Source organism: Epinephelus fuscoguttatus, linkage group LG15 (assembly GCF_011397635.1).
Source record: "Epinephelus fuscoguttatus linkage group LG15, E.fuscoguttatus.final_Chr_v1".
Classification (NCBI taxonomy): domain Eukaryota; kingdom Metazoa; phylum Chordata; class Actinopteri; order Perciformes; family Serranidae; genus Epinephelus; species Epinephelus fuscoguttatus.
The window spans coordinates 8,356,849-8,380,760 of NC_064766.1; the positions used below are offsets into that span (position 1 = coordinate 8,356,849).

The 23,912-nt window shown below is 39.8% G+C and overlaps 1 protein-coding gene across 2 annotated transcripts; it reads left to right on the forward strand.

The window, feature by feature from the left end:
• The first annotated feature begins 7,338 nt into the window (after positions 1-7,338).
• LOC125902335 (uncharacterized) lies at positions 7,339-13,745 on the forward strand. 2 transcript variants are annotated; one of them, XM_049598594.1, is made up of 3 exons: positions 7,339-7,899; positions 8,766-12,850; positions 13,162-13,745. In XM_049598594.1, exons 1-2 carry the CDS (start codon positions 7,439-7,441, stop codon positions 9,238-9,240), a joined length of 936 nt encoding a protein of 311 aa, XP_049454551.1. In that variant the 5' UTR covers positions 7,339-7,438; the 3' UTR covers positions 9,241-12,850; positions 13,162-13,745. The 2 variants fall into 2 exon arrangements, with proteins under 2 accessions (XP_049454551.1, XP_049454550.1); XM_049598593.1 differs by having other exon boundaries at positions 7,345-7,899.
• Positions 13,746-23,912: the final 10,167 nt, after the last annotated feature.

Genomic DNA, 23,912 nt, shown 5'->3' on the forward strand with positions numbered 1-23,912 from the left:
GCAGCCCACTCCTGTTACAAATATTGCACATTTTGCTTTTTCCAGGTTTTTTTGTTTGACAGGAAGACACGGTCAGAACTAGTTATTGGCAGCAGAAAATAGCCAACAGTTAAGATACAGTATACATGTCCAAGGAACCATTAGGCCGTATAAAGCACCTTGATGAAAAACCACAATGTCTGTAAGGATTCCTGGGGGTTAGGAGGACAGCCTGCAGTCATAATATTTCTTTTATTCTCATATTGTATCACTATACAGTCATTTCTCATGGTGTCACTGTGTGTCTTCTAAAGGAACACAGTTTGCAGTCATACTGTGTCCTTGCAAAAAAACAGTAGAAAATTACAGTAACAATCATTGACATGAATGCATCAAACATCCCATTCATGAGCATCTGTGGGTGTTGTATTCCTTTCCTTGAGGGCTGAACTTGTCTGAGATCAAATCAGGTCTTTTGCTGTCTGTGAGAATGGCGGCAGCAGCAGCAGCGGCCAGCAGGGTGGCCAGTATTCCCCTGCGACACGACCACAAAGCACTGATTCATCTGCCTTTACATACACTAGAACATTTGTGAAAGTTTGTGGGCTGTGTGTGTGTATGTGTGTATGTGTGTGTGTGTGTGTGTGTGTGTGTGTGTGTGTGTGTGTGTGTGCGTGCGCGCTCTCTCCCCACTTTCCCTGCTTCCTCTACTCCGACACGTTCTGTTTGTGACTGTCCATCAGCACAGAAAGGACAGTTTATTTTGAATTATCATTGAAGTACAAGAGCGAGGCAAAATGAGGAGAAATATACAAACTAGCAACAGCAAACAAACATTGGAATAAAATGTGTGTGGAAAATTGATAGATTGCATACATTTTTGGGGGCTTAAGAGTGGATGGAAAGGGGGAGAGAGGGGATGCCATGTAGCAAAGGGCCACAAGTTGGAATCAAACCTGGGCCACTGCAGGAAGGACACAGCCTTAATATATGGTGCACCCTCTCTATGAGATAAGCTACTAAGCACCCGGAGTCTACTAATTTATGAAAATGATCAGTAGGTTTCGCTTTTATAGGAAAATACACAGTATGATTAAACTACTCTCACAGAAACTCATCTATTACTGTAACATCAACCACACCAAAGTAAATGTCCATCACAACTTCCCAGACCAAAAAAGGCAGTAAAGAAATGGATTGATCATTTGTCAAAACAATTTTTGTTAATTTTCTTTGTTGATTGACTAATCAATTAATCAATTAATAACTCCAGCACCACTTCTCTCTCATAATTCTACATTCTAAGTTGTGTCTACTTACACAAAATGAGTGATATCCCAATGACTGAAACATAAAAAGGTCTGCAAATACATTTTTTTCCCCAAACAGTTGGCACAAAAAAGCAAATGGTTTTAGGAATAGCACCTTATTAAACATCATGTGTGCATAAACAGCATCAGCAGTGCTCCTGGCTCAGCTTGATGACAGGATGCCTGCAAGGTTGATAATATATTATACATTCAGCACAGCCCTATATGCCATTCACTAGCCCTATATGACATTCACTAGTTTCATCATCATTCCACTTAGTTAAAAATTAGGTTATATCAAAATTATTGAATGATTATTTGTGATGACTATGTGCACTTAAGTGCTAAACAACACAAGCTCAGTGGTGATCATAAACTATGAATCAAGCATATTTTCAGCTCTACAAACACTGAAGACTATTTATCTCTTCCATAAGCATCTGCTGCCCCCTCTTGGATAAAGAAGAGACTTTCAGTCAAAAGTCACTTCAGAGAGCCATGCATGCATCAGTGATGTTTGCGCTAAGTCATGGCGTCCATTGCCTTGTATTATTAAAACAAACAAAGTCAAGAAAGATATAGTTACAGTCAGGGGAGATGCTGCACATATATTCTTGTTGGATTGAAATAGTTACACTATGTCACCAAACTCAGTATACAAGCAAGATATAACATGTGAGAAAGTGACCTCTAGAATTGCTTTCAACGGAGCCAGGCTAGCCATCGGCTGCTGGCAGTAGCTTCATATTTATTTATATATTTATTTTCACATAAGCATACCAATTAAAGTCGTCTCTAAGGATTCATTTTTACTGTCAAGATTTTCATAACTATTTTATAATTTTGTTGATTTAATTTTTTAATTTTTTTAATTAACATTTGAACATTCTGTTTTCTTTTATTTATACTATATATTAATGGCAGTATGGTGGTGCAGTGGTTAGTACTGTTGCCCCACAGCAAGAGGGTTTCTGGTTAAAACCCTGGGTGGGGGTTCAAGCCCTGTGTTCTCCTTGTGTCAGCGTGGGTCTTCTCCAGGTACTCCGGCTTCCTCCCACAGTCCAAAGACATGCATGTTAAGTTAACTGGTGACTCAAAATTGTCCGTAGGTGTGAATGTGAGTGTGAATGGTTGTCTGTCTCTATGTGTCAGCCCTGTGATAGTCTGGCGACCTGTCCAGGGTGTACCCTGCCTCTCGCCCAATGTCAGCTGGGATAGGCTCCAGCCCCCCCGTGACCCCCAACGGGATAAGCAGTTATGGAAAATGAATATATATTATTGTTTTATTATTTAATAATGAAAAGATTGTGGACAAGAAGCAATAATTCCAAGGGAGCATAGGAGGAAGTAGCCAACATAAGATCAGTCACATGGATGTTAAGTTAGTAGATAATTGTCCAATCTACTGTTAAATTTGGGAACATTTTAATCTCTTCGCCAGACTCTTTGAGAACCTTTTTTGTTTTGACCTTTTGTTGCTTACTGTTGACTTGCCAGTACCCCCAACGTGCACAAGGGCCTGGTCATTTTTTGGTTCCAATAAAGTGGGTTATTAATTTTAAAGAAAAAAAAAATACTATGAAGGAGGATTAGGGCAATGTTAAACACAAAAAATTTCTTAGATTTTGAAAATAAAGTCACAAATCTACGAGAAAAAAAGCCATAATATTATGAGAACGAAATTATAAATCTACGAGAAATAAGTCGTAAAACAACAAGAATAATGTCAAAATAATACAAGGTTAATTCTCGTAATTTTAGGAGAAACAAAGGTCACAGATTTAGACTGAAAAGTCGGGTAACATACAAAGTGTGTACAAAGCCTTAGGATGCAAAGCAGAACAGGATTGTGGGTAAACTATATATAAATGAAAACACATTGAACATGATAACACTCAGTACGACATCACCCAGATGTGTGATCACCAGCAGCACCCTTCTATGATGTGGTCTGTAAAATGACACAACAATCTTCAGGGGATTTTTTTTCTGGTGGCACACTGGCAGAAGTGGAGCAGTGTGGCTCAGTGTGGATGAATGAAAAATGTTACGTGATATTGTAAATGTAACGATATCACCTGAAATTATGTGTTATATTACTTCGGTACTGCTAAAATGTATATTATTGTCAGCCCCAACACTGTTTGTATAAACTTGTCACTTTTTATACCATGTTAACCAACTTTTCATTCTTAATCTGTAATTTTTTTTCTCCTAATTAAGAGTGTAATCTCTTAATATTTTGACTTTATTCTTGTAGATTAACAACTTTATTCTCATAGACTTACATCTTTATTCTCAAAATCTCATTTTTTTTCTTTAACATGGCCCTAATCCTCCTCCATAGAACACACTAAATAAAAACAAAAATTGTAAATGTATTCATTTTAACAGCGTTGATACTGCCTACTAATAAAATGAGGAGATGCAACCACCTCTTGTAATGACCAATAGTGTGCTCAAGTAGTGTCTTAAAATTTTATTTGAAAATGTCAGACATGTTCGTTGTAGCAGTGATACCCAAATATCTAAAGGACCTTGAAACAACTCTAAATGGGAGGTGTGAATATTGTGTGAATATTGTGGGTATTTATAGGAATTATTTTAATTCTTTGACAAATTTTAGCTCGTATTCAAAGACCCATTACATATCATATTGCCTCACAACAGATATAGTATAAGAGATATGATATTTGGTATTGATTTAGATGGATTTGTTACATAAAAGAATAACTCATCGGCATATTATGACACTATGTGCCAAAAGTTCTAAATGCTGAACATTTTTGAATATTTACAGTGTTTCTGTATTAGTTTAACCCAAAGTTAATACAAACTCAGCCACAGGTGAGTCAATGGAATATTTCATGTTCTTTCTAGTTAGTTTTGAAGTTCTGAAGTTACACTAAAAGTAACTGTTTGCTGCGCTCCCTCACATGCCCCTAGCACTGTTGGGTAAGCATTACTGATAACAACAAGGTTGTGCATGCATACAGCTGCTGCACCTTTGCCCCCTCCCGGCAAACACTGCTCAGATGACAAAGTTGTGCTGATCAGAAGGCAAACATTGCAACATGCAGAGAAAACTGAAATGATGAAATTCAAGTAAAAACACAGTTTACATCAACTCTATTGAAAATCTCTGGAAAACAGATATGTATCAGTGTCTGTTTCTCCTTCTAGAGACTGTTAGATTTCATTGTGTTTTTGGTTGTGAAATGAAATGAAAATGGTTGTGTTTGCCGACAATCACTTTTCCATTTTTCTTGTCCTTTCAAAGTCCAAGAATGGTCTGTCTAGCAAAGTCTTCAAAAACCTGTAATCCTTGGAAGTAATTCTCAGAGTTGCACCATGGAAAAGGCCATGTATGTTTTGTTTTTATTAAAAAGAAGTACACTGTTTACCATCTGCACCATCTTAGTTTAGCTTTGTTAGCATTGCTAACATTTACTAATTAGCAGTTTACATAAAGTAGCCTACAGCTGGGGCTAATGTGAATCTCACTTTTCCAAGTATTTAATGATTAACCAAAGTAGTGGTCAACTCATTCTGAGGGAAAATGTGTACGTTGTCTACATCGCCTCACGTCGCCCTGTGTCAGTTGCATTTGAACACACTACAAAGACTACATCCGATGGCCAAGTAGCACGTATGTTCTGCGCCTGCGTGAGAGAGAGTGGAGTGAGAGAGTGGTACATCCTGTTGGCCGAGGGGTTTCCTATCTGTGCAGCCGAGCACCACAGCACCTCCACAGACTATTACATCCAGACAATCCTGGTGTTTCCTCCGCAGGCTCCACTTCACTCAGCTGCCCGACAAACCCGCTGCTTCTTCCCACTTTGTGGGGCAGCTGAGTGAAGTGGAACCTGAGAAGGAAGCACCAGTTAGCCCCGGTTTCACTACAAGCAGATTCATTATTTCCTCGCTACAGGGGCGAGGAAATTAAACCTGAACAGCCAATCAGAGTGATCTCTCTCACCGACAAGCTCGAATCGGCCGAAAACTGCCGACGCCGAAGTGCAGACGGTGCAGGACACACCGCAAAAACTAGGGCAACAGATATGGGGTGCCGTTTGTAAAGTGTCTCACGCTGAAAATAACATCAACATTTTGCCACATTTAGCTTCAAACAATGTTTAAAAAAGTATTGTGATTTTTTTAACGTCACCTTTTACCACATTTACAGCAATATTTGTTAAATTAGAAATATATTAAATAGTTAAATCTAAATATTAAATGTGGCACCTAAATGTTAAATGTTAAATCTAAATCTAAATCTAAATGTTAAATCTAAATATTAAATGTAAATCTAAATGCTAAATCTAAATATTAAATCTAAATCTAAATCTAAATCTAAATGTTAAATCTAAATGCTAAATATAAATATAAATCTAAATGTTAAATCTAAATATTAAATCTAAATCTAAATCTAAATGTTAAATCTAAATGTTCTGGGTGAAACTAAATATTTAGCTAATATGCAAATTCACACTGCCGGTCACCGGAAGTACCAAAATAAAAGCTCGAGATGGTCAGACTGTTTATAGAATCAAATAACGAATTAAAACCAACTTATCGGGGGAAATGGACACTTGAACATACATTAGCGTGATAATAACTACCTAAAATAACAAGAAACGTGTTTGGAGAAATTTTATTTGACGTGTACTTTGAGTTGTTAAGTGTCCCTTCGGAGGGATTAACAACCTAAGCTAAGCTAACAACCGTCAGTTCTTAGCCCCGTTAGCAGTGTCTGTCATGACTCATTAACGCTTAAACGGTCCGTGAAAAAAATATTTTTTCCAGCGGATGTCTTAGTTACAACATGATTGAGCTAGCAAAGCAGTTTTGTGTTGCGATGTGTGGTATTTATTCAGTTTTGGGAAATCACGATGTCTAGAGAGCACCAGTGGCCGCAGCAGCAGCAAAGCTGCGACATATACGACATTATACTCCAGTTAGCTCAATCATGTTGTAACTAAGACATCCGCTGGAAAAAATATTTTCTTCACGGACCGTTTAGAGTTAGTGAGTCATTACAGACACCGCTAACGGGGCTAACAGCTAACAGTTAGCCCCGCTAATCTACGATAACCATGTTATTAATTTCAGACCGTGATAGTAATGTTTGTTCAGTCATAGTGTTTATAGGCTTTACAAACACCAGATTAGTCTAAACGGTGATACAGTGACGTGAAAAACGTGAGATGTGCATATATATATGTTGCTAAACTCTGCTGGTTTTCTACCTGGAAGTATTTGTAAACAACAAGGTGATTCCCTCAGAAGGGACACTAACAGCTCAAAGTACACATCAAATAAAATTTCTCCAAACACGTTATTTTAGGTAGTTATTATCACGCTAATGTATGTTCAAGTGTCCATTTCCCCCGACAAGTTGGTTTTAATTCGTTATTTGATTCTATAAACAGTCTGACCATCTCGAGCTTTTATTTTGGTACTTCCGGTGACCGGCAGTGTGAATTTGCATATTAGCTAAATATTTAGTTTCACTCAAAACATTTAGATTTAACATTTAGATTTAGATTTAGATTTAATATTTAGATTTATATTTATATTTAGCATTTAGATTTAACATTTAGATTTAGATTTAGATTTAATATTTAGATTTAACATTTAACATTTAGGTGCCACATTTAATATTTAGATTTAACTATTTAATATATTTCTAAGTTAACAAATATTGCTGTAAATGTGGTAAAAGGTGACGTTAAAAAAATCACAATACTTTTTTAAACATTGTTTGAAGCTAAATGTGGCAAAATGTTGATGTTATTTTCAGCGTGAGACACTTTACAAATGGCACCCCATAAACAGATGCTCACCAACGGCCCAACTTTGACCGACAGCCAACCATCGGCTTGGTGTGTCACTGTGCATGTCAGTGTGCTTTGGCAAGATGAGGAACTGATCAAACATGAGTGCAAGAGACAGGCACAGAGAGTCCCATATTAGAGGAAGCAGCTAAATAATTAATTACAGGTTGGACGTCATGATCCCTCTCTGACTTTATAAATGGTGTCAAGGGCCAGCCTGTCAGACACACACAGGCAGTGCTGTGTACTTGAATCTCTTTCACAGGGATTGTTCTTAGTCAGATCTCTTTCTATTGAGAAATTTACATCAACATGGGGAACACACACTGGCGTGCTGAGGACGCAGCCCACATTGCCTCTATTGCTCGAGACATCTGCCCTTTTCCGAGCTACAGCCCCAGTCCTCTTTTCACAGACATGCTCTCCATCAACTCATCCTTTCACCTGAGGAGTCACTACACGGCAGTGCAGTCCTCCCTGACCCCCGTGCAGCTGGAGGACTTCACCCAGAACCTGAGGACCACTTTTGGCAGGGAGGGCAAAGTCACTCTCGGTGGGGTGGGGGTAGTGGCCTTGTCCCTGGCTGTGCTGTTTGACACCCTTGCCAGACAGGCCAGAGGAGAGTGGGTGCCAGACTCAGGGCCGATTCCTGGTTTATTTGTCAAAGACCCAAGAGGCTACTACCCACCGTACATCTACACGGCCAGTGAGTACCTGAGGCTGGTGCCCCACATTGCAAACAACCCCACCAGGATGATGAAGGAGACAGAGAGGTAATGTGTATTTATTTAAATGTGCTCTTTAAAATCAGTTTGTCAGTGTAAAGGTGTTGACACACCAAACCGACATCAAAGAACTAGTGGTGATGAAAGCCAACTGTTGCGTTGTCTACGTCGCCTCACGTCGCCCTGTGTCAGTTGCATTTGAACACACTACAAAGACTACATCCGACGGCCAAGTAGCACGTACGTTCTGCGTGAGAGGAAATAACACAAAAAGGGAAACCGGAAGTCAGAGGAATGCATGAGATAAACAAAGTAGTGGAGTGAGAGAGTGGTACATCCTGTCAACCGAGGGGTTTCCTATCTGTGCAGCCGAGCACCGCATCACCTCCACAGACTATTACATCCAGATGGTCCCAGTGTTTCCTCCGCAGGCTCCACTTCACTCAGCTGCCCGACAAACCTGCTGCTTCTTCCCACTTTAACCTGAATAACAAACCAGGGCTTGGTGCTCTGGTTGGATCCAAACGGAGAGCCAGGGCTAGCTGGGAGACTAGCGGAGGCTAGTCAGGTTAAAGTGGGGGGAAGCAGCGGGTCTGTCGGGCAGCTGAGTGAAGTGGAGCCTGAGGAGGAAGCACAGTTAGTCTGAACAGCCATTCAGAGTGATCTCTCTCACTGACAAGCTCCGCTGCCGATTCAACATGCTCAATCGGCCAAAAAGCCGCCGACGCCGACACCCAAGTACCATCGGTGCCGGACACACCACAAAAACTAGGGCGACAGACGCTCACCGAAGGTCCGACTTTGACCGACAGCCAACCGTCGGTTTGGTGTGTCAGGGCTTTTAAGTCTTTAGTCAGTATTGTGTCTACTCTATGTGACATTGTGTGGTGTTATTGTCTGTTAATTTCACCAAGGTACCTCCGGCGGTTAAAAGCTGATGACCAATCTTTGGACAAACTGGGAGAAAACCACACATTACAGCTAAATGAAGACATCACAGCACTCAATGTGATTCTGGGACGCGCTTTTGCATTCAGTTTGAAGCTTCACCTCCTCCGATTCAAAAACATCACAAATGATGAATTTCTTTTCGATGAGAGAATATTACCAGATGATATGATCTTTAATCTGAACTGTGACCCAGAGGCTGCTGACAAAGAATTTTTGGCTGAAGTGCAAAAATCTGACAACCACACCCAAGAAGCTTTTAAAAGATGCAAGCCAGACAGTGATATACCAACTACATGGCTGCAGCATTTTGCCCATCTAGTATGGCTAGATGCCATCTACGTCCCCTTGTATGGAAACACACATAAATATGCTTCATTGATTGCACAAAGAGAAGATTTTGACCTGAAGGCCGATGCACTCAGAAAATGGGTTGAGTAGCGTACTGCCCAAGACAGCTGAGAAGAAAAGGGGGTGGCTGTCAGCTGGGACACTTTTTCATCAACACAAAAAATAACCTTCCATTACTTGGACAGTAATAAAAGCAGGTCTCTAAAAAGATGCAGGTGTGTGATTACAATTTATCAGTTTTTTTGAGCCCAAATGTTAAGGGCATGATTTTGTTAAATGTACAAGGAGTGCATTTTTCTAAAAATCCGCATTGATTTAGACATCTAAATATATAATATTGAAAAGAAAAACAGTGCAATCTACTTTTGAACACCATTCATTTCAGTGGCACTTATTAGCTCAATGTGACAACCATAGGCTACATGTAGCATATAGGTTTATGTAGGCTATTTAGATTGTTTCATTTTGCAATAACAAAAGGTCTATGAAAGAAAAAAGTTAAATTGTTGAACTCTACACACTGAAAATATGCTTAAGGGTTGAAGTGAATGCCAATATGGCGTTCATGCATTTATAAACATGACCAAATCAGGGACTAATTTTGTTACAAAGTTGCATAATTGCTTAGAGTTGGTTCATGTTCTTATGGCAGCATTTACAGGCAGACCAGATAAAATGCCTTGCGCAAGAACGCTGCTCTTGATTGGTCAGAATTTCCATGTGGGAAAAATCCAGGAAGTGAAGAAAACACTGACAAAGAGTACACTTGCAAGATAAATTTGACACTTTCTAATGTCACATTGGAGAGATAACTACAGGGTTTTTCAGCACTGGTCATCATGTGTCATATTGCTTGCATTGTTCTCTTTAGGTAAACCATACAGTTTGAAAACAAGACATGGCTCCAACTAGAAAAAAATGTTTTGATGCATTGGATGCGCCAAATATGCATATTAAGGCAGTACAGGAGGAGGCGCACACTAATAATCCTCGGGGACTGTAACATGCTCATGCTTGTTTAACCCAAACAATATGTAATGCGACTGCAGTCGGTTCGAACTGAGGTTGGGAAACAGTCTCACCACAAATTAACTGCTGCACCACTTCTTAAAGAAGGTCTCGGTTCAGTTGTTTTTGTGCGCACTCGAGTGCAATTGTTGTGTTCACACCTGCCCAAATGAACCACACTTAGGGGGCAAACAAACTTGAGTCGGTTTGTACCAAACCAAACACGGCAGGTGTGAAAGCACCCTCAAACTCTTAATAGGCTAAACATACCATAAAACAGAGACTATGGGTTATAACCTAAAGCAAGTGCATTAAAAACATTTCATTTATATTAACTGTCTTAGCAGTCTAAATCCCAGGCTAAACATGACTCAAAGCATAACATGGGCAACAGGATAAACCAAGTGAATTAGATTATTCAATAATGAAAAGCCTCTGTCTTGTTTTTGTCTAGGTTTTGTTGATTTGTAACAAGGAAGGAACTATAAATAATACCGTCAACCACCTACAGGTAACTATCCCAACCATCCCAGGGAGAACAGACACAATTTGGACTCCTGTGCTAACTACCAACAAAAATTCAGACAGCTAACGCTAGCATCATCTAATAGACTAGAAATTCAGCTTTGCAATTGTATGTTTTTGGTATGTGGGATAACTACATTTTTTTATGGTAGAAGAAAAATAAAACAAATAAAAAAATTACTTACATGCTGTAGTTTTCAAAACTGTGACTAAAATGTGAGGAAAAGTCATAAAGTCTCCACTTTGAGGTTGAAAGTGAAGAGAGTGTGGCTGAGTATAAGCATTATGAATGGCATAGGCATCGTTTGGTTTTTCTGACTTGCTATAAAGGCGCTAACCCAATTGACCCCCTGTCCCAATTGACCCCAGTCTCCCCTAAGTAAAGTGGAACATCAAACCAGTGGAATACATAAAGCCAGATTAGCTATTGATAAATGTGTATGGACATAATGCAGGATAGCATGGGACAAAGGAGTTGTGATATATTTTGACATCTGATATAGTTTTTCTCTTTTTCTTTGTTAATCTGCTTGTTTGTTTGACATTTGCGACCATTTTGTTCTATGTGCATTCAAACAGGAAATAAAGGAAATGTACAAAAAAATGAATCAACATAGTTCCCAAAATGTTGAACTTTAAAAAATATTCATAGTGTTGTTATTTTAGTTGAACCTAAAGTTAATACAAACTCAATCAGGTGAGTTCAGGGACCTTCCAGTCATATAACCTGCAGTTATTCTACAAGTAAACTACCATTATGTTTGTTAGGCTTAATCACAGGCCCCTATCTATCACTGTTGGGTAAGACTTATTGACTTATTAAGGTTGTGCATACAGTCGCTGCACCTTTACTCTTTCCTGGCAAACATTAGATCAGATGGTGAAGTTGTGCACAAAAACTGATCAAGATCAAGTAAAAAACAGTTTACCGTAACCCAAGTGCAAACATCTCTGGAAAACAGATATGCATATGTGTCAGTGTCTTCCTCCGTAGACTTTTGGGTTTTGCTCTGTTTTTGGTTGTGAAATGTTTAAAAGGCACATTTCACTTCCCACACTTTTTGTCTTTTCCAGGTCCAATAATGGTCCATCTGGCAGAGACTTTAAAGCCCTTAAAATACTTCTTAGATTAGCACTGTGGAATACATGTATGGGACTTTTGTTTTTCATTTTTTATGACCATGATATGCAAATACTTGTGCAATGTTTACCATGTTTACCATCTTAGTTTAGCATATCAGTAGCTGAGGCTGATAGGAGTGTGAAATTTGAAAGTATTAAGTCAAAACCAAAGTATTGGTTAAATATACATTTTTTTCCAATTCAGTGATTACCATCTGCACACCTTATTTGACATATGTGTCTGTTGGTGATCTCTAACCTACTTTATCTGTCTGCTGGACGTTTTTTTTCTTCTTCTTTTGTAATTTTCAGCCAGGCAGTCAGTGTGTCACTGTGCATGTAAGTGTGCTTTGGCAAGATGAGGAACTGATCAAACATGAGTGCAAGAGACAGGCACAGAGAGTCCCATATTAGAGGAAGCCGCTAAATAATAATTAATTACAGTTTGGATGTCATGATCCCTCCCTGACTTTATAAATGGTGTCCAGGGCCAGCCTGTCAGACACACACAGGCACTGCTGTGTAGATGAATCTTTCTTGCAGCGACCGATCTTTGTCAAATCAACTGACAAATTCACATCAGGATGGGGAACATGCAATGCCCTGCTCAGGACGCAGCCCTCCTGGCCTCTGTTGCTCGAGACATCTGCCCTTTTCCAAACTACAGCCCCAGTCCTCTTTTTGCAGACTTGCTCTCCAGCAACTCATCTTCTCACCTGAGGAACCACTACACAGCAGTGCAGTCCTCCCTGACCCCCGTGCAGCTGGAGGACTTCACCCAGAACCTGAGGACCACTTTTGGCAGGGGGGGCAAAGTCACTCTCGGTGGGGTAGGGGTAGTGGCCTTGTCCCTGGCTGTGTTGTTTGACACTCTTGCTAGACAGGCCAGAGGAGAGTGGGTGCCAGACTCAGGGCCTATTCCTGGTTTATTTGTCAAAGACCTGAGAGGGTACTACCCACCACATGTCTACACAGTCAGTGAGTACCTGAGGCTCGTACCCCACATTGCGAACAACCCCACCAGGATGAGAAAGGAGACAGAGAGGTAGGTGCTACAATTGACACAGTCACTGTATTTACATGTGTGAAACAGAGGAGACTTGACGGATAAAAATATGCTCTGGGTCTGATTTCAGATCAAATATTGAATTTTTCCACATAGCTGAATTTCAAATAAAAAAGTTAAACCCCTGGTGTGTTGTGTACATGTTAAGCACATGTTAAAAACAAAAACTGTTTGCCACAGTTGAATGCATGTACAATATTCTGTCAGTTTGTGTATTTTTACATTTCTTTGTGTGTGTGTGTGTGTGTCTGTGTCTGTGTATCTGTGTTTCTTTTTTCTTTCTTACCAAGGTACTTCAGGCAACTCATGATTGATGAACGAACTGTGAACAGAGATCCATACCTTACCAACGATGCCATCTTAGGGGTCAACGAGTTGTTTGGGAATTTATTTGAAAACAGTTTGCACGTTCACCTCCTCCGTATTACCAACTCTACAGTTGTAGATAATATAATGAAGTCTGTTAGAAACACTGAAATAAGAGGTAATGCAACTCATGTCAGCAAATCCAGAAAGAGACGTTTGCCTCCCCCTGAAAACTCAGTTATCTTCAACCTCAACTGTGATCCAGATGCAGCTAGCAAAGTTTTTTTGGCTGAAGTGAACAAAACAAACGACGTGCAAGAGGCTTATAAACGATGTCTACCTTCCAACATACCAAAGACATGGTTGCATTTCATTGCCAGGCTAGTCTGGCTAGATGTAATCAACAACCCCATGTTTGACATAAATAGTTTAAAGGAATCACTGGTAGGTCAAAAAGAAGAAGATTTTGACCTAAAGGCCAATGCACTCAGAAAATGGGCAGAGTAGTTCACTGGTCAACTGTCCAAATGCAGATGAAAAAATGAAATAAAAGTTTATCACACTGTAATTGTTGTCATGTTGTTATTAGCATAAAGGAAACAGCTTGAAACAGCATTAAAGGAATACATCACACACAAAATGACCATATGTAAAGCAATTAGCTTGAATGGTTAAGAAAACTGTTTTCCACAGAATCCAAGAACTCAAAATTCATGATGAATTGAAATCACAGGGGTCTGCTGCATCACACTTCATCATCCATTTACAAACTGTTACTTAACTCCTGCAGTATAATCTTGAGTCTCAGTTATCCAGTCGTATACTCAGCACTTCCCAAACACAGGCATTTTTGTGAAAACCTTAAAACTGAACTGAAAGGGAAGATTATCTTTGCTCTCTTCAAAGGCAGACTCCAAAACTAAGGGTTTTTTTTTTTCCAGCAAAAATGCTTGTGTTTGGGAAGAACCGAGCATACAACTTGATAACTGAGACTCAAGATTATACTGCAGGAGTTAAGTGACAGTTTGTAAACAGGTTTTTTGTTCTTAAATGCAGTCCAAAATCAATCAGTAAATCAATATGTATAGCTTTTTTTGTGGAAGCATGCGATATTTTCTGGCTGAAGTATTTTTTAAAAAGTGCTCAAAATTGTAACAAAGGAAACAAAGATGAACAAAACTAAATGAGAAAAAACAAAACCCAAGCTTAATAGGGTCGGAATAAAGCCATATTGGTTACTAATGATAGGTTTGTGGACAATAAGCAAGAATAACCATTTGATCAGTCACATGGTTTTGAGTTGCTAGATGATCGTCTGGTAACCTTTTATTCTGCTTATGAGACTTCAAACTGAGACTTCAGACTGCAAACCTTTTTTTTTTTATCTTTTGCTACTGTCCAATTTCGTAAAAATATTACAGCATTGCAATACCAGCTACTGCCTACTATGAAGGTTGCAACAGAATAATTATTAGCTTTAAAATCTGGGAAATTACGAGTGTTTTCTGTGTATGTGTCATTAAATATACATATTAAGTCAGTTCTGTTTTCTGAAGGTGAAAAATGACACGTCATGGGTAACAGCTGACAAAATCTATATTTTGTTTCCAGTCTCTCGACTCTATAATTTGTAAAACTTTGATTCTTAACGAATTGAAGTTACAGGCGATTGTGTTTAACAAGAGCAAACCTTTGTCAAAACATCCATTTATAAACTCTCAAAGAAGTCTCTTTTATCCACAAACAGCCTCCTTTGACAGGGAACTGAATTAAAGTGCTCTCTTCAAAGCCAGACTCCTTTGACAAAAACAATAATTTTACCTTGCTGAACACAGAAACTGCTGTGCAGCAGCCCCCCCCTGTTCAATACGACCAGATAAATGAGTCTTGGATTACACTGCACGACTTGTATGAAAATTTGTAAACAGATGTTTTTTTTAATAGTTTTGCTATTGTGAACCTGGATCCCTTTTTAGCTCAGTCCACAAGAATTCTCTCTATTTATGGATTCTTTGTTCACTGGTGGCATGATGGCGTGCTGGGTGGCCTGCTGACAATTTACAACTAGTCCATATCCATTGAGTGCACAGTTGCCCACACACAGTATCTCATGGTGTGTGTTTGGGATACAGGTCATCGGAAATTGCAGATTAAACAGTCAACTGAACCCATTAAGAAGAGCAACCTTGAGGTGTCCTGTTCAACATATCTACCACGTTTAGTAAAAATTGATATGGTGGGGGCATCGGTGGCTTAGTGGTAGAGCAGGTGTTCCATGTACAAGACTGTTGCTGCAGCGGCCCAGGTTTGAGTCCAGCCTGTGGCCCTTTGCTCTCCCTCTCTCTCTCTCCCCTTCACACTTCGCTGTCCTGTCAATTAAAGGAAAAAAATGCCCTAAAAAATATATTAAAAAAAAAAATCGACATGGTGGTTAGGAAAGAAAGAAATTAAAGAAATTAAGAAATTAGTTCTCTAGCACCCCCATTTTGTTGGATGGGGTCAATAATGGAGGGGTCCCCTCAGATTATGTGTGGTCATATGCCTACAAAGTTGCGTGGTGATCGGTGAAACCTTTGAGATGTTATACACCTTTATGTGATGAGCCACGCCCTCTGCAATATTCATTGTCTTATAGAAGCTCAGTTTTAGTAAGTTTTCCAACTTTTGCCAAGAGGGAACTTTAGATATTGGTCCCTAGATTATGTTCACCGAGTTTCATGCTGATCGCTTAAACTTCCTAGGAACAGATCGATTTTAAGTGTTTTTCAAAAAATTCAAAATGGCGGAAAATCTATATAACCGGAAGTTATGGGTTCTTGAGGCAAATTTGTGCCCATTCAAAGTTAGTAATTTCAATCGGTTGCTATAGTGCCCTCCTTTGGCCAATTAATGTAATATTGCTTCATTCGCATCCTCCCATGACCCTCTACCACTGTGCCAAATTTCACATGGATCGACCAAGTCAGTGAGGAGAAAAACACAGACAGTTTTCGTCATTATGTAGTAAGATAAAAATAAATTGATACATGCTCTTTTTTTGTTCATTGTATGTAAGTAAGGTGCCAGATTGCACTAGAGCTTGTTCATAAAAATAAAGTGCCCCCCGAAAATCTGCAAACAATTAGAACACCAGCACTCGTAGAAATCTAATTTATTCAACAGGGGCATAAATGCAGAGACAGATGTGTTTCAGTTAAAAAGCCATCATTTACATGACAAAACAAGACGGAATGGCAAATTATATGTACACATGTGAGGTTCGAACCACAGTCAGGTTAGAGAACACAAAATTGAATGATGGGATCCATCTGTGTATGAATGAGGCACCCAAAATTAGCCTCTCCCAAATAGAAAGAGTTTCCACAATAACCATAAAAAACACCAGCAGCCAGTGTCACAGGCTGAGGTGTAAAAAAATGTTTTAAAAGAGAGTATAGGGGACACATAGCATATATCATACCAACTGAACACCCAGATTCTTTCAGCATCATTTCTGTTTTGGTTGATTTGCAAAAAGGATAGCTGAACCCACCAAAAGAAGCAAAGAAATTACTGACCGTGGGGATGGTTTTCCTTTTCTTTTTTTTCCTTTTTTGTATATACATATATAATTTATAGATTTTTACATTTTTACACAAACAACACAACTATAAGTCACCCACCTCCCACCCTCGCAAATGGACAATACAAAAAGACAAGAAGACAAAAAAGAGCAAAAGAAAACAAAACGAAAAATGCTCTTATAGGCAGTACGATAAGCAGAATGTTCAGCACCAACTACAGAATGAATGTCTACAAAATGAGAGAAGTTAAAATATTCCTTTTTGCCACGGTGCCGTAGCGTTGTTTCGACCTCTCATTGTTCCGACCTCTCATTAGTCCGACGTCCCGTTGTTCCGATATGTGATTATACTAGGCTATACTGTATTTGTGTACCATAGAGGATTAGCAACGCAACAAAAGTAGGCTACTGGTCGAGATACAAGTGTCATAGAGAGGAGAGAATGAAACACCATAACCTCCTGTAATTAACTCTGGGGTCGGGGTTGTGTGGGGAGCTCTCCGCGGTGCTGAACGGCTCCCGTTGGGCATTTTTCTGCCTTGATGGTGCGCCGCGACCGGCTCTGGGTCAGCTGGGAAAGGCTTGAGGCAAAGCAGGCTCACGACTTATGTGTTTGTCACTTTCTTTTTCATTTTAACCCACACCATGATCTTTTCCTGACCCTAACCAAGTGGTTTTTGTGCCTAAAGCTAACAGACCTTAACCACAGGGCATCATGATGATTTCAGAACAACAGGACTTCAGAACAATGGGTTTAATATGGTCCGAACAATGGGATGTCAGACCAATGGGCTGTCAGGAAAATGGGCAGACCCCTTTGCCACAAGCATGCCATATTGTCTTTTGTTGCAAGTGGGACAGAGCTAATGGATGTCGGGTTCAGCCCATGATGGCAATGCTTGGGTCTGGTGTAATATCACAGTTATATGCTTATAAAAAGCACTTAAAAATATCTGACCAGAACTTGTCTTGCTTGGGGCAAGACCAGAAGAAGTGGCCCAAGAAAGTGGCACCGGCAAGATTATATTTCATAGTACGCACAGGAACATGCCACCCGCTTAAGGGGTATTTATTCTTGTGCAGCAGAACATACCCGGTAGCCTATGGATGTGGCCTACGCTGTTGTGAGGATTTATACTTTTGCGGTGGTGTGTCTGTTTCACTCTGCAGTTGCACCTCCAAAACACTAGTCAGCAGTGGGGTTTCTGTGAAATGCTGTAAAGTTTAGTTGATTCAAATAAAAAAAAGCTTAATAGAGACAATTTACAACACAAGTGCACAAATCAGCTTAACTATAACTCGCAGAACTGACAAACACTTGTCTTTTGGTGGACCCATTTACCCCACAAATACAACATGCTAATGTTTTTAGCATAAGCCTATGGCTTTTTAGATTTTATAAAATAGTCTAGCAGCTAGAGAACTTTTCCTCTTCGCATAGGAAGCCAGGGACAACAGCAGCATTTTACAAAGGTAACGTTACAAAATCCGGCTCCATTACAACTCACAAGGTTCACTGGCAAAACAATTGTCTCATACTAAACAAGTTTTCCAAACAAATATAAAATGCTAACGTTATTAGCACAAGTCTATGGCATTTTACATGGTATAAATAAGTGGAGATTTCCTCTGCTCATATAAAGCCAGGATAAATCCCGGAGTATAAATCCCTGAAAGATAAATTACACACAAGATTTGAATACTATTTTTGTGCTGGCTTTATTGTCTTCACTACTTATTGTTTCTTATCTGTGAAATTGAAATAAATAAAAGCTTCATTTCCACTGAGGGAAATGGTTTTAGCTTACAAAAATAGACAGGAGGTCTGCGCCACTCCGTGAGTGGGCAACTAGTGAAAATTAACATTACTGACATAACACCACCATAAAACTCTAATTAGACTGTCGCATGCATTTCAAAGAGAAGCTAACAGACCAAAAACAGCCAGAAAAATAATAGAATAAAGCCCGGAGAAAGGTACAAGCATTTAGCAGACAACAGATTCACTCATTTTGCAGCAGCATCACACGGCAACAACATCAACAGTTAGGTCTAAAAAATACACAGCAACAATATGTACAAAGCCCAAACCAAGCTGCTACAATAAACAATAAAAAGGCCAGATGGGAAAATCAAGTTGTATTCCTCCCTATTAGAAGTTCATTCTGTGTCTCCCTGTTGCAGCAAACTCCTGTAGAATGGCCTCCACATCAATTCTAATATCAAGGTGATCTCGGGACTCATCGCTCTGCAAAGTGGGTGGATCCTGGACATGTAGCTGGCTGCTACTCTTTGTTGTTGTAAAGTTAATGCTAGCAGCAGTAACATTAGCAGACTCGGTGCCCGTACTGCTGCTCTCTGCATATTCTTCGCTTCTGACTCTTGTTTGTTTTCTTATATCAAAAGCCTGAAAAATGCTTGGTTGTTCGTTTACTCTTTTTCTAACTACTTTTGCTTGCTAACACACAAGATAAGTAACACAATATTGCTAGCATCACAATTGAGCGCCAAAAATGTTTGTCATACACTGACCTCTGGCAAGTGACGTGCACTAATCATTGGCATTCAAATATATTTGCGTCATAGTGAGTGAACACAGCCAAGAAATGCATCCCAGGGACATTCATCAGTTAAAAAGAACCCAAAGACACAACCTGCTGCTTTTATCACAGTTTTATTTTCAAGATAAGATGATAAATCATTGAAAAAAATGTATGCACAGTGCTTACAGGATTACGACTGCAGGCGCCATTGGCCCAAGGTGCCCTCTGCTAAATTACATTTTGGGCAAATTGTAGAGACTGAGGCATAAAAGAAGTGTAATGTAGCACAGGAGTAGTGCAGCCTGTGAAGCACTTGTGTCTGGAATTTATGGAGCATCTGTGAATGTCTTTCAGTTAAGTTTCTCAGGTTTCAACACCAATCATAATGCCAAGGTCTTTCTCCCAGGCTTCCTTCAAATACTGTGTGGAGACAAGACCAATAGACAAGTCTCTTCGAGTCAGGGGTCTGATTCATAAACATATACATTTCAAAAGGGGATGGGACTGACTCGAAATTTGATATACTCAATCTCTAATCTGGAGATAACGGAAGAAATGTAAACTTGGGAGTGTATGTTTTTCTTTCAACTGATCAAAGGTGGTAAAAGTGTTGTTGATATTAAGGTCTGTTATAGTGATAATGCCTTTATTTTTCCAAAGTCTAAATGTATTGTCAGTAAGAGGGAAAGGCATGGAAAACTGGAGTACAGGCTGAGGTTTCAGGCAATTTGAATGATTTCCTTATTTGATACCAGATTCTTAAAGCACTTTTGACCATAAACTCATTGTTGAGGATGCTTTTCAGTCCTTGGCTGAGGACAAGATTAAGGTGATGTGCATAGCAATGCACAAAGACTGCATTGGGGGGCAACTGCTCATACCTTCTGAATACTTTTCGACAGGCCAGAGAACACACCAGAATTTTCAGTGTGCTCTGCTAATATGCTGTCACGCCCTCTAAAAGATTATTCTTGTATTCCAAGATGAGCCATCCCATCACTGAGGTGGATTTACACATCTCTGTTTCATCTTCACATTGTAGATGCAAACGTGCTCCCTTGTCAATTAACTTGTTCATTGGCACAGACCAAAAAGCTTCAGTCTACTATTCTAACAATACTATCGGTAGGGTGACCAGGGTGACCAGGTCCCAATAAACCAAATGTGGGACAAGGAGTAGGTTTGTGAGGGACAGTGTGGGACACCCACCCCCAGCACGAAGTTTAGTCATCAGAGACTAAATACATTCATCATAAACTATACAGAGTCTACTGTATATTATCACTGGACTGTTTTAATTATTGAAGTATTTAGCAACACAGAGACTTGTGGTCAGTGAGATGTGAGGATTCTTATAATAACATCTGTAGCCTACAGATGTGAAGCCCTGACTGTATCAGACTGATCTTTAATGAAAGCTGTTGTCTTGTATTTTTTTTCCTCTGAAAATATGAACCTTATAGTCAAACACAGTTTATTCAGCCTATGTAGTTGAGGGGACAGGTCAAACTGATATGATGCTGATTTACAGGAGAGTTCATGTCAAATGGAGGATAAACCATGAACATAAACTACAGATCACCTGTAAAGCATTTTAATGAATTCATCTATCATAATTAAAACAACTGGAGACTGAGAACAAACTGATACATGGGTCTGATCACTTTTTTAATGAATTGACATCATTCCAGACAGGATGTCAGTGTGTCTGTGACTTCCTGTATGGACTGAAGGCTGCTGGAAACTGTCTGGCTGCGTCCGAAAGGCCAAGTAGTATGGATTGTAGTAGACCAAATTAATATGTAGTATGTCCGAAACCGTAGTAGGGAGGAGCAGTATGCTACCACCCCTACTAAACACGCCTACATTGTAGTATGATGGCAGAGCATACTGCAGGGCTACTACTTACCCAAAATGCACCATGGGCTTCTTCTTCATCTTCTTCTTCATTGTAGACGTTGCACAGCATGTTACCGCCCTCATTAGTCTCCTATTTAAATGCAACGTGGTCGCTGCCTGGTAAGATTCAAAACATCATGGCAGAGCAACGGCAGCCGGCGACTGGAGCAGCACATCAATGCAGATGTACTACACGCACACTTTGTTACATTATTTATATATATATATATAAAATCTGTTTGACCATTTCATGTATAATGTCGCATTGTTGTGGCTGCACAGGTCTGTATGCCCCCTTCGTTATGTGCAACAAGCTAAAGATTTAAGTTGCATACAATTATCAACACACACAGTTTTCATTGGTCAAAAATGTATTTCTGCTATTATGATTATGAACAAAGTGGTCTGTTTTATACCGGTATTAAGTTAGTTTGATACTGGACATTCACATTCTTGACATTCAAAAGACAACAACAAACAACAATAATAAAATAAGTAATGATAATAATAAATACTAGTACTGTTAAAACAAATGATGATTAAGTTTGACATAATGAAAGTACATCATGGCAGAGCAGTTTTATTGGATGTCATTGTACTGTGTGAGGTGGTAGGTGTTCAAAGTGACTCAGCCTACACATATGACAGAATGTGCTGGTGGAAATGCTGTATCTAGATATTGATATTCAATGAACTAATCACTTGATTGACACATGATGTTAGCGTTGTGACACTTATGAGAAGTGATGATGGTTGACATCACCATAACAGGTTGGATTATTTCAAAAACAATATAAAGGATCTTCAAAGTGCAAAGTTTAAGTTTTTGAGTGTGGCATGTCATGTCATTGCTTACTGTGGCAGTGAATTAATTATTATGTGCAAAAGGAGGCATCTGCGAGCTGCCTCGCATTTTGCATATTGAGAAGCATGAGAGAGCTTGCAGACATGTTGCTGGTGGGTAAAGAGTGGCCAGCTTCATTTTTGGGCAATTTCAATAGTCACAGGTGCGTTCAGATTTTGGTGCAGTACCTCAGCCAAGCCAGCAGATGGGGTGCTTTTGTAGGCACTCCATCCGCTGGCAGAGCAGAGGTACTGCAGTACCTCTGCTCTGCCAGCGGATGGAGTGAATCTTTCAGTATGTCCAAATGGACCCAACTTGTTTAGTAGGTAGGAGTAGTATCTAGTGGTAGTATGTAGTAGTAGTATGCAGTATGCTAGTGGCCCTTTCGGATGCAGCCTCTGACTTCACCATGGCTTTTTGCCACCGCCCCCCGCTGCGGCCGCCTGCTCTCGTCTACTTTCCAGGCGAGGCACAGTTCATCTCTAATGAACCTATTGACACTCACGCGGCGCGAGTGTCATTAGCTAACGAGTATCACCTGTTGCTATCAAGGAGGTTGAAATAGTTGCTATATGGGGCGGGAGGGCTTAAACGCACAAAGCCCACGTGGGCTGGCCGCTGCATGCAGCTTCTTCTTCTGCAAGCGTGGGTGACAACCAATCATGCGGGACATGGTCTCAATTTGCGTGACGCGTGAAAAGAAACAGAAATGCTGTGCAGTCCCGCACAATGCGGGACATCTGGTCACCCAAACTATCAGTTAGTCATGGAACTCCACATTAACCAAGAGTACCTCTCATACCAGACCTTATTCAGCTTATAATCTTTTGTTTGATGTGGTCTAGCATTTTTCATCGTAGCTATCTGTGAAGGTGGATGTCAGGCAGTCTTGATCTTCATCAGTGTTGGGCTGTTATCATCCACATGATGTTCTTCGCCATTCCACTCTGTGACCATGCCTTTCTGTGTTGCCTCATCAATAGTAGCACTGAAAGGACATGACTAAAGACAAATCAAATTAATCTTTTCGATGTATCTTGCATGTTCTGTGGTTTTATATTTACCTGACACAGTGGAGTCTTGTTGCTTTAAAGAGGATGGTTCCAATATTAGACATTTGGTGAAGGCAAGGGACAACTGCGGCCATCCTTAAAAAAGGAGCGCTGATTGTCGGTTGGAAACAGGAAGCAAACAGCAGTCTCTCTTGTAAAAGTCAGATGTTTTGTTGGCCCTCTCTGTCTTTGCCTCATTTGGCCAGTCTTTTTTTATCCAATTAATATTCACATTAACACACATTTGCATGCACACAGGACACTTGTATTTTTTCACAATGTGATATACACAAAGACATGATAACCACAACATCTTTAGGTTTAGGCCTGTCAAGTTACTGTGGTTAGGTTAGGTTTAAGGAAAAGAAACATAGTAGGACAAATCTTGAATTAACTCAAACTTCACATGGTTCCAAACATTGGTCTTATGGGGAAAGTCCTGTGTTTTGTGACCCATCCACCACCCCAATCTGCCTCCTTACTGGACCTCTCGAGACCGCTTCTTTGTTTACAGCTGTCACCCATCAACATTTTACCTGGAGCTGGAGCTGGAAATGAACTATAAATGTAATACACACACTTGGTCCTAGATGGGTCAAGTGCTTGTTTTTCCCTTTTTCCCTTTTTCCCTGCTTTTTCTGTCCCTCTTTCTCATAGAGTTCCAAAAAAAATCAATGTGCATGTCAATGTGCTTTGGCAGGATATCAGACACATCAAATGGCAGACACAGAGTCAGACACAGTCACGTATGGGGGGAATCAGGTGAATAATTAATTACAGATTCTACATCATGATTGCACTGTGACTTTATTTGCGATGTCCAGGGACAGCCTGT